This window comes from Echeneis naucrates, chromosome 16 (assembly GCF_900963305.1).
Source record: "Echeneis naucrates chromosome 16, fEcheNa1.1, whole genome shotgun sequence".
Lineage (NCBI taxonomy): Eukaryota > Metazoa > Chordata > Actinopteri > Carangiformes > Echeneidae > Echeneis > Echeneis naucrates.
The window spans coordinates 4,167,145-4,178,917 of record NC_042526.1 but is presented as its reverse complement, the minus strand read 5'-3'; the positions used below and the strand labels follow the sequence as shown (position 1 = coordinate 4,178,917).

The following is an 11,773-nucleotide window of genomic DNA, read 5'->3' as shown; positions in this document are numbered from 1 at the left end:
TTAAACTTCCATTTCTTTCCCAATGAGTCAAAACCAAAACCAGAGGCCTCGGACAGGAAGAGCTAAAATTTATTAATTAATATTATTACTTCTGTGCCTTTCCAACTCCATTGTCCTGAATTGCTGTGACACCTGAGAAGAAGCATGAGTTGAAAACTATAAAATAGTTGGGTTTAATGCAGTCAACTGTAGCAGTGTATCTTTGTAAACATCACTCAAACCTGCATTAAGATTTTGGAAACATGGGGACAGAAAACTGTTAAAGTTTGAACCTGTTTGTTTAGACCAAAAGCAGCATGAATGTCAAAGTGACTGGAAGTCATTCATTTTATATGTGAGCCAGCATCTTCTGGCAGTATTCCTGCTGGCCACGGATGTTGAGCGGTGTGGGTGACAGGAAAAATGTAATTTCAGGCAACTTTATGGTAATGAGCTGTGACACGGAATTCACTGTAGAGAAGATTACAGTTTAAACTTGTGGACCCATAAAAAAGATTCAACCAACCACAATTCACATTAGTAGATCTCCCAATCCTTCCAAACCGGTCTCCACCACGTGCCAACCCACCGTGACGTCACACATTGGTTTTTGAACTGCCATTTTGAGGCCTTGTGTTTTCACATTGGTTGTCGCCATGTTGTTGTTTTTTTTTTTTTTGAGGGCAGATCTGACCACCTCTGTGCCACACACACCTGCCAGAGTCAATCACACAGTAGCCTCACCCTAGAGGATATACTGCTCTATATTCCTCTAAATTGGATCATAATTACATACATACTCAATACTGATGCAGGCCATAAACCCATTTGGAAAACATTTTCAGAGCTACTAAATCAAGTTTTGAATTTGGGCCGTTTACCCATAGATTTCAATCAAACCTGATTTTTTTTTTTTTTTTCTCCCCAGCCCACTGATGGTCATTAGATAGAGTGCAGGTTTAAGGTTCTTCAGTATTGGCTTCACTTTTTATTCCCAGGTAGTCACACCTACAGTGTGTACCTGAATATCATGGACCATAGAGGGCAGCCAGCGTGACTTTCAGTGTGAACATGAAGCTGCCTATTTACTCGTCCAGCAGGTGGTGTCTGTTTGCAGGGTGTAACTATTTCTTCAGTGTCATGACTTAACTGAACTATCTTCTTTAGTGCAGGTTGCCATGTAGTCGGTTTGAACAGGTTCTGGTACTTCTCTTGGGGTTAACAGGTTTCATAACACCCAGACTACCTTGTTGTGCTTTCTGCTAGAAATCCTGTTAATTGCCTTCAAGCTCCTGTTGTAATGAAGTCCCACTGTTGGAGAAAGCACTGGGGCTTCTTAAAGGAGTGAGTTCATGGAGTTAAAAGTTATTGACAACATGTGATTTAGTGAGATTTTCAGCACTGTGGGTGCAGTCAATGCTGGATGTTAACATTTAGCATTTTCACTTGTAGTTGAGATCGTGCATATACATCTGTAGATGAACTCGACCTGTCAACATCCTTCGTGTTATTTTCCAGATCCACCTTGCTGCATGTTGGTACATTGCTGACACACTGCTGGCAGCCAACATCTTTTGGAGGCAGCATGTCAAAGTCAGCAGAGGTGTTCCATCACCAAAGCCTTCTCTTCAGCTTTCAAGTCACATTCACGAACAACAGCACTGTTGCCGCACAGACAATATGAACTCGGGTACATGACAGTGCACAGGAGCAGCTTGTGTGTGTGACACTGAGTGTGTGTGCGAGCGTGACAGTGTCAGAGAGTGTGAACTCAGCAGAGCTGTCCCGCTCTATTTCCTTTGCTTCTCTTTCGCCCAATAATAATCAATATTGGGCTCTGGGCCCGCTTGGCACAGCGGTGATAGATAGATCAACATTACATTACACATGAGGCCTGTCGCCAGCCTGCAGGGACTGCCGAGTCAAACACTTTCTCTTCTTCTTTGTAGTCACTCCTGTCGTCTGTCTTCCTCTGCACGTTTTGTGTCTCTCCTCCATTCAAAGCAGAGCAGCTTGTTATTTGCATCTTGCATGCATATCTCGGTAGACGTCTCACTATTTGCAGTAAAGCTGGTCAAGGGGTGTAGCATCCGTGCAGATGCGTGTAAATACAATCCAGCCCAGTTACAGGCGTTGTGTTTGCGCTGGCTGCCTTCTTCATTTGTATGAATATTTCAGTTCCACAGTGGGCTGCATGTCCACACGCTGTATGCAGATCAGTTATGTAACAGAAAGGAGCAGGGCACAGAACAGCCATTTCCATTTCGTCTCAATCTCACTGCATCTTCGTCTCGAGGTGTGTCTAAAGTGAAGGATTGAAGCTCAACAGAGGAGGAGGGAGTGTATGGATGTAGTGATAGTGTGTGTGTGTGTGTGTGTGTGTGTCTGTGCTGAGAGTGTGGATTCTCTCCTTTTATATCCTTCACTGGCACTAAAAGTTGGATTTTTCTCCTTCAAATCAAACTTTTATATCCTTATTGATTGATTCTAGCTCAAACTTCCATCATTGCACACACTTACACACAAATACACAAACAGATAAATGTGTGCACTCACCCAGAGCAGAAAATAACAACATAGAGACATCATCTACAAGTTTTTTTTTTTTTTTTTTTTAATCTCAAGGGCGCCATAATTTGTATGAAAATAGATTTTTAATTCAACAGAGAGAAAGTCAGTGTATGTTGAAAGTAAATATTTTTTTAACCTCAGAGCATACAATAGAGGTTACTCAGCATAAATACAGACTAGAAGAATAATTCCAGATTTCTTTACACCTAAACGGGAGAAAAGCAAACATGGTAGTAGTGAATGGATTCAAGCTTTTTATTTTTTAATTTTTTTGTGAATATAGGCCCCAAGACTACTGAAATAAGGAAATAGAATGTCTTAGCAAGACGTCATGGTGTGTAAATAACTAAGTCCCAGTATTGTGCCTGGAGCTGCTCCAGATTTTACATTGTGATGATGGAAGGCCTCGTTCAGAGTAGAATTCCCCTTGAAGACTTACATTAGCATCTTGATGTTGAGCCTGATACAAATGGTCTGGGAGGTGGACTGCTGATCTAGGATTTTCCCAGCCTTTCCAGCTCTAATGAATGAGGTGGTCAAAGGAATCTGGCAGGAGGTCCCAGATCAGTTCCAAGGAAATTGAAAACTGCAGGTCCAGGTATTATAGTCCTTGCTGATATTACAGTGTTATGGTCTCTTGTTGTGCAAATAGAAACAGATCCAAATGCCATCAGTCACAGGAAAAGGTCATCGCATCAGTTGAATTATATATAAAAATTTACTGAATCACAAATAATATAAAGAATTTAAAATAAGATATCTCTAATATTGTGATATTTTGACAGATTTATCTAAAAAATTATTTTTCTTCCTGTGTTGAAAAACTGACATTGATTTAATTAATAAATACATTAAATATGTATATTTTTTTGTGTAATTCAAAAAGAAACAACTTTGATTTGTTAATGGAAGTATGTCAATAAAGCTCTGATTAACGATTACAATAAATATCCGGTACGAATCTGTAATACGTAATAAGTGACAGTTGTTTCCAATGATGTTTGATAGCAAAAGACATTCTGTACTCTTTCATTAGAAGCTATTACTATGTGAATTTACCTCTAAGAAACAAATAAACCCAGCTGGATTAATGGCCTATTTTCTTTAGCCCTGTGTTAACGTTTTAAGACCGGGCCATACATGCTGTATGTTCGGAGTACATCTGGCAGCTTCCGTACACAGCTCTCACTGACAAAGACACATAGCACCTAATCCTGTAATAAATATAAGTATAAATAATATCAGTAACAACATGCAAACCTTAATGATGGAAAGTTGTTAAAAGATGGGGTTTGAAAAACAGAAGTCGGTTTTGTAGCATCTCCACCAAAAGAACATAAAATCAAAATATCTGAAGGCTAGACCTGTTCAGTAGTAATCACAAGCAGCCGAGCTGCATAAACTTCAAAGAAAACTGTCCAATAATCATGACACATTTTAGACACACTCAGTTGTACAAAGTCAGTTGTCGGTGAAGTCACAGCCTTTTTGTATGATGCAGCTCTAACTTTAAAACCCCCAAATCCTTCAACTTTGTTTGATGCTAATGTAGCTACCACAGCATTTCTAGTTCACATGATGACCTATGACCTAGGACATACCAGATCATTTTATAACAGAATAGTGTGTTTGAGACATAACATTAGCCAATGCAATGTGCAATATGCAAAATAAATCAACTGCCTCCTTTTAGTTTTTTTAAAACTTCACCTGCTCTCTACTTTAAAAATATCTCACCGAAGTCCCTAGATCCTCTGTAAATTAAACAACTCTGCACATCATCTGCAAATATATATTAAGTTATGTTAAAAGCTATGATCACCCCATCATTAAGTAAGAAAATAAGTATGATATATTTCTTGTCGTGCAGACTGCTTTCAGATGACAGTACTAGATTTTGGTGATGAAGTGGCTGACGAGCTTCTGGAGGTCCTGGGTTCTTTGCTTAGTGGTCCGAAGCACTTCTTCATGATTTGCTTTCTCGTTGCTTTCATAATCTGTTACAACCTTGTTAGTGATGAGAGACAGACCCAAGACACGCAATCCGCAGTGACGAGCTATCACCACCTCTGGGACTGTGCTCATACCTGGACAAAAGGAAGAGGAATTATTTGTCTCAGGATATTAAACCCTTTAAAACTGCTAAAATCTGTGGCATGCCACTGTGAATTTCCACAATTTTCAAATCCTTTCATTCTTTCAAGAACAGAGCAGAACAGGTCTAGTAAGACTATTAGGTCTTAGTATGGAGAATAATAGCTAACATTTGCATAAATCTATATTTATCAGCAGGGTTGTTCGTAAAAGCTGTGTTACAGGACTGTGCTTACATAAAAACAAACCATTCAGTGATTAGTGCAACAATGTGAATTCTGTCTGTATTTAAGTATTCAAAGCAATTATTTTCACAGCTCATCCCTCTTGTCGGCCCTCCTAGAACATGTTTGTATCGTTGTATTAAAGCACACAGGAGCTGTACGAACCCACAGCGTCGGCCCCCAGCTTCTGCAGGAGTTTGCACTCTGCAATGGTCTCATATGTAGGTCCAGAAAGCATGCAGTAAACCCCTTCCTGCAGGAAGCTGTCGCAGCCCTGCTCAGCTGCTGTCTGCTTGGCCAGAGCCCTCAGATCACGGTCATATGCATCTGACATGCAGGGGAAGCGCACTCCAAACCTGAAAACACATTAGATGAATGAGTTGGCTTTGAAGCTAATGACGCTGAGGTCACTTTCACAGACCCCCTTTGGTGATTATCACTTTTGCTGTACCTTTCATCATTGGGCCCACAAAGTGGGTTCTGCCCTGCAAAGCCCGGCATGTTAATGTGATCCTTAATGAGCATGATGTCTCCCACATTGTAGCTACTGTTGAGTCCACCTGCTGCGTTTGTCACGATCAGAGTTTCCACACCCAGCAGGGAGAAAACTCGCACTGGGTATGTCACCTGGGGGGGGGGGGGGACACACACAGGGACGGATAGAGTTGTTCCTTTTTATTGTCTGGTTATTTGATTATTACAAGCTAAGGGAGTTAAAAGATAGGGGCAGATTTGAACCATCTTTCATAACACACAAGAATATTTCAAAATGTTGACGTGAGTAGACTGTAGGACTTTTCTTATCGTAGATTCTGGCCTGTCACAGTTCTGTTGTAACCTTTATAGAGAGGCTGATGGCCTGTAAATGAGTCACATTTGGATTTTTTTTTTTTTTTTTTTTTTTTTACATATATTTACAGTGTGACTATGAAGTGCTCTGCTGCTTCCTGCATTTTCAAGTTTATTTAAGGTCAATGTCTATTGGAGCCCAAGGCTGTTTAATATAAATTTCGCATCTTATTTGATGCACTTTGGCACATTTGGACTCATGGCTGTGTTGCATATGCACTAACAGAACTATCAGTGGTGGAATTGTTGTGGTGAGCTGTAAATGGCGTGTTGACTTTATTACATTGTTTGCTGAAAGGCAAACAGTGTAATATGCTTTTCAGTCATAAAAGATTATTTCCCCTGCTCTGCTCATTGGGGGAGTCTGCTCAGTCAAGATGTCAAGATGAAGTTAAGGACTATAAGACAGGACAAAGTCTAAGAAAACTTCGCTCCAAGCACCTGGCACATTTTTAACACACATGGAAAGAATTAACCCTACATGGCTTTTAGAGAGTCAAAATATTTTGGGTTCAGCTCAGTTCGTGCTGATGTTTCAGGGAGCTGCATTTATTATATGGCATATCTTAAGTACTCTGGACTCAATAGCAGAGGGTCGTGATGCATTTACCTTTTAAATAGCATTTGCATAAAACAGGATTTTATGATTTAGTAGAATCATGGATCATTTTATGTGGAAATCATTGCTGGTGTTAAAATAAAACTAGTATGCACTATCTCCATGGGCCAAAGGCCAGTATCACTTTGACACACTGTATGGTTTTCCTGCTGTCATCACAACCCTGCAGCTGATCCTTCTACACTTCCAGAAAATCTTTAGCCACTATATTAATATCTTTCAGGCTTAGCAGTTTTTTTCAGTAGGAACATTAAATGATGTGAAAACATGCCAGTTTGAGCTGTTAAACTGAAATAATAATTTAGTTCATAGATAAAGTAATATTAGTCATCGTCATAATATTAGTTTGGAACTTAAAGAAAAGAGATTTGGCTGAATATAAATTATGCGTGTTGCCCCCGAGAGAGGAATAGAAAGAGTTTTTCTTCACATATGTGGTTTAAAGATTATCCTGTGAAACTGTGAATGTTTTTCTCAAAGTGAATGACAAAGTCAGAGTTTAAACTTCCAGGAGGGGCTCAGTTATCCTGTATAGGATATAATTTCCATTACCAAGGTTTCAAAATGCAGAAGCCCGTTGGCTTGTGACAGAAAGTGTAAAATGAAACTGCTCCCAGAGAAACTTGGAGGAAGGACATAGGTTTTAACTGCAACGCTTGTGGGGACTCTTCAAATTTTATTTGTTCTAAAGTATTTCCAGTTTAATACTAAAGCAGACTATTAGGAGCGAAATCAAAAATATTTGATTATATATATTTGAATATTTTAACAACCAACCAATCGTGTGTCTCTATGGCTGTACAGATAAGTGTAAAAATTTAAATGGTACCCAGCTTATATTTGGGGGCCTGATGATTATTTAGTCTCAGTTTGGTTTATTATTTGTTCTGGGTCAAAACTGAGCGAACTGTGGAATTCACACATGATTTTATCACCACCTATAATAATGATGCAACAGCTTTCTTTTATATTTTAATGATGCAGCACAAATGTGTATACAGTATAGACTGTATTCTTTACATGCTGTCACTTACCACGTCCATGCTGTAGCCTTCGTAGAAATGAAATCTCCCCTGCATACAGACACACTCACGGCCCTGCAGCTTCCCAAACACCAGCCGACTGGCATGTCCCTCCACTGTTCAGCACACATGTACAGTATGAGCTGCTGCTGCTGTGTCCACACACTTTGGCTTTACTTTTTTAACTACTGTGAAATTGACAGAGACAATGTACCGGTGCTGGTGGGAAAACGTGGGATGTCCTTATACGGAAACAGCATCTTGTCTTCCAGCAGATCAGCCAAACCGCCAAGGCCTGACCCACAGATGATGGCCACTTTAGGACGCTGCTCAGTATGGGACAGCAGCCAGTCCACAGTCTCCTTGTACTCTTCATAACTGCATCAAATAAGAGACCAAATTGGTTTAATATATGATATCATGAAATTTTAGCTCTGATTTTATCTTGTCTTGTGATAATAACACCATAACCATCATCACTGTCAGCAAAAAAATAAACACATTAAAACAAAGCAACAGTTTTAATAATAAAATACAATAATACATTTTATTTATAGGCGCCTTTCTACACTCTCAAGGTCTCCTTACAAGACAAGACACTGGTGGACAGGTAGAGCTGGGTGTTGTCTGCGTAGCAATGAAAATGAACGTTATGTTTACAGAATATATGGCCAAGAGGGAGGAGGAAGATGATGAAAAGGACCTTGGGGTACACCAGAGGAAAGGGGGTCTGGTTTGGAAGTGAATGTTTTTTATTGAATGAATTGAGTACGACCAGAGACGTAAGATTTGAACCAGTCCAGAAGTGTGTCTGATATACTAAGGGATGCTAGTCTGTCAATTAGGATGGTGTGGGAGATGGAGTCAAAGGCTGCACTCAGAACAAGGAGAATGAGGATAGTAAGAAATCCAGAATCAGCAGCCACAAGGAGATCTTTGGTGATTTTGATGAGAGCTGTTTCAGTCCCACACTGTTTGTAAAGATTATTGAGAAAGAGGTGATCATGAACCTGAGATACAACTGTTTTCTCAAGAATTTTCCCCACCAACACACAACTCAGAGGTTAAGTCAATGTTAGCCCAATGTCATATTAATTTACAAATAAAGTTTATTCAACATGCATGACAAGAAATTCTAAAATGCAACTTCCTACTCATAAAATTTCCAAAACCATCTTAAAACGCAGCGAAATTGTGCAGAAACTTGCCGTACAACTACCCAACTGTGTCACAATAAAAGTAAGAGGCTAGGAATGAGGCCTACATGGCAAGATAAGAGAGGGAGAAAGCAATATAGGGATGTCGTGAAGGGGTCAGGCGCTACTGTCAGTCTCAAACATTCAATAATCCACAGGCAACAGCGTTGTACAAGAATTTTGTAGTGCAAAGTTGTCTTCAAAAAAGAACTACTCAAAACTGAGCCTGACAACTGCTGCAGCAAAAAAACTGTGATGGCCGCCGAAAGTCAATGAGTTTCCTCAAAAGAGTGTTCACGTGAGGGTTCATTGTTGTCCGCTTCTTGTCTTTGAGTCTCTGACAGGATTGATGCCCTAGAAGCACCTGTTAATAAGCAGAGATAGTTTCAGTTTTAAATAGACTTATGTATTGCAGGCAGCATTTATCGAGGTGTTCACCTGTGCCTTTTCCCATATCACCATAAAATGATTTTTAGCCATTCATAGCCAGGGTGCCTCAGGTTAGGTTTGCCTTAGGCAAAGTGGTCTGGGCATCGTTAGTCGATTTTTTTTACGATGAGGGACTGTATCAACGTGCACAGCCACTTTATTTCAATTTCACTTTATTTAGGATAACCCCATGAGATGCAGCATCTCTTTCAAATGCATCATCACACAGTTGGTCAGTTGATATATTAAACCAAACCCTTTTGGAAGTTTTTTTTTTTTTTTGCTTTCAAAGAAAATCTGCGCTCTGCTTAATTCACTGCATTTGCATTTCACAAGACATTTTAAAATCACATAGCCCGCCCCAAAACAAAATAAATAGTTGTGATTGAACTGGTAGGTATTTGTTGGACCACAGTCAGTGTAACATGCAGATACCCAGACTGCAGAGCAAAATTGAATGATTTTGCAAATCAGGATGGTCTCACCAGGGTTAGGGGTTAGGGTTTGCCTCAGGTACCGTCTTTGTCCACATTTTAGACTTTAAGACAATCATTGAGTTGGAAGCCTCTACTACATTTGAATTACAAGATTAAATGTGATCTTTATAGAATACAATTGAATGAACGCAGCTGCTCCGTGTAAAAACAAAGGCTGTTGGCCCATTATGACATGTCCCACGATGGATATAAGCCACCAAGAGGGCTTCATCATGTTACCTGAAATGAACCGATACCACATCATGTGTTATGAACATTTTGAGATCCATTTCTGATGTAAAGGGCCATATAACTGTGATTATTAGTATAATTATTTACTGTGGTCATGTAGATTCCTGGAATCAAAATGGAATACTGAGTCAGAAATGGCGATACAAGATCCAAGTAACATAACCTTGAATGATCAAGCAGCGGGTGCTGTATTAACATCCACAGCAGTGGCACTTGGCTGTAACATAGTAACACACAGTAGCATAGATTTAGCGTTAAAGAATAAATATCATAACTAGCTAGCTAAGGTAACGGAATGGATAGCTGAAAAAGACAGCTATCACTATTAGCAAATACTGTGAGAGAACGTTTGACAATCTCGGGCACTTGCTAACAGAATATGAACATATTGTGATAAACGTTCACTTGAAAGTAAATATTAATATCATTTAAAATAACATGGGCGTATTGCCAACAGACGTTATGCAGGTAACTCACCTTCTCCATTCAGCCCAGAAGAGAAAAGGGAAATGCTGCCTTCAGGTTCAGTGCTGAGTTCGGATAGGTTGTGACGTGTCAGGATATATTTGAAAATACAATATTTCACTGCAATAACACTGTTGAATGCTGTGAAATCCTTGCATCTTTTTACTGTGTTGCAGTGATTTTACAGACATTGTTGTGATACAACAGGGGTTTTTGATTGCAGGATTTTACTGTAAAATTTTACTGTAAAATAACCCTAACCCTAACCCCCTAACCCTAACCCTAACCCTTAAATGTGGTAAAATCCAAGGATACTGTAGTTTTTACAGGTATTCATTGTGATATGACAGGGGAACTTACAACAAGTCACTGTAAAATAATACCGCTAATTACTGTGAAATGCTTTTAATTTTGAACTGTATGAATCTGAGTTGCTGCAGTGGATTTGTGGGGATAAGGAACAGTCCCACACAAGAGAGGGGAATGAACAATTGCATCATATCGAGTTAAGCATAGACTTTGCTGGAACAGAACATGCTCACAGAAGGCAACCATATAGGTGTATCCATGTGTGCATGAACAATTATGCAGTGGAACAGGTTCTGCAGATAACTTTTAATCTACATAACACACAGTAAAAGCCTGCAGGTGAAAAAAACAAGAACACAGCTGAGTATATCTGAGGTTTGAAATTTAACATAACCAGTTTTTCTGGTGTGCTCCATGTTCTAGTGATGAGTTGAGTCTTAAAAACTGACACTAAGACATGGCAATATTCTGCAATGACAATCTGAAATACAAAGGAAGAAGCAGCTGCAGGGGAAAACACTTGTGGAAAGACGCTGTGTAAAAGTCAGTCTAAATAATGCATTGTGGAATACAGTTATAGGTTTTTACTTTGCCATTTAATGCGTAGCAGCCAAATAATTTTCAGGACTGCTGATTTGATTGGGGATGCCTTGAGGTACAACATTATAACTCTGGTTATGAATTTAGCTATAACATTGTTAATGTGTCCTCCCTGCCTCAAGCTTTGTCATTAAAACACAATGACCCTTAAGCCTGCAGACCAATCTAAAGCACAAAAGATCCTGTTGGTTCTGAGCTCATTTTAGAGCTTCCTGCCAAGAGGACAGCTACATCGAACTGTTGCTCAATCGCCACACCTTCTCCCTTTATTTCCTTATTTAATTCAAATTAAAAAGAACATAGAAAGTCATTTAAAGTTTGTACCTGGGACAAAAAAGTGTGCATGAAGTTCCCCTCCACCCATCTCCTGCTGCTTGCTGGGATGACTGTTAGTTGCATGACTTGCCATATTTATTAGCAGTGCTCCCAGCTGATGTCCAGACAGATAGGCTTTGCTGCTTTGTGAGACAAACATCACCTTCTGCCGGCACTGGATCAGTGCCAGCAGAATAAAAGCAGATAAATTGCTGTCAGGCAATTGTTGAACCTGAGCATCTTTTTGTAATTAGTGATTCATAAAGCATGTAATCTGAAATATGGTCTATTCCCGGATGTCTCATGTCTCCCCAAGTCTCTTGTAACCTTTTTTTTTTTTTTTATGAATGTTGGTGAATTGTTCTTATAATAT

General features: G+C 39.5%; 1 protein-coding gene across 1 annotated transcript; it reads right to left on the bottom strand.

The window, feature by feature from the left end:
- Positions 1 to 2,658: 2,658 nt before the first annotated feature.
- On the bottom strand, positions 2,659 to 11,560 carry pnp6 (purine nucleoside phosphorylase 6). The gene is made up of 6 exons (XM_029522858.1): positions 11,529 to 11,560; positions 7,573 to 7,736; positions 7,371 to 7,474; positions 5,320 to 5,495; positions 5,034 to 5,224; positions 2,659 to 4,637 (listed from the first exon to the last, which is right to left on the bottom strand). Exons 1-6 carry the CDS (start codon positions 11,558 to 11,560, stop codon positions 4,441 to 4,443), a joined length of 864 nt encoding a protein of 287 aa, XP_029378718.1. The 3' UTR covers positions 2,659 to 4,440.
- Positions 11,561 to 11,773: the final 213 nt, after the last annotated feature.

Bases quoted from the DNA above. Each gene is read 5' to 3' on its own strand.
- pnp6 (XM_029522858.1), bottom strand. From the start codon at position 11,560: ATGTTTGTCTCACAAAGCAGCAAAGCCTATCT. The intron at 7,737-11,528 runs GTCTGGACATCA...TATTTGATGCAG, and splicing joins CAAAGCAGCAAAGCCTATCT to TTATGAAGAGTACAAGGAGA. The intron at 4,638-5,033 runs GTTCGTACAGCT...CCTTTTGTCCAG, and splicing joins GCTGGGGGCCGACGCTGTGG to GTATGAGCACAGTCCCAGAG.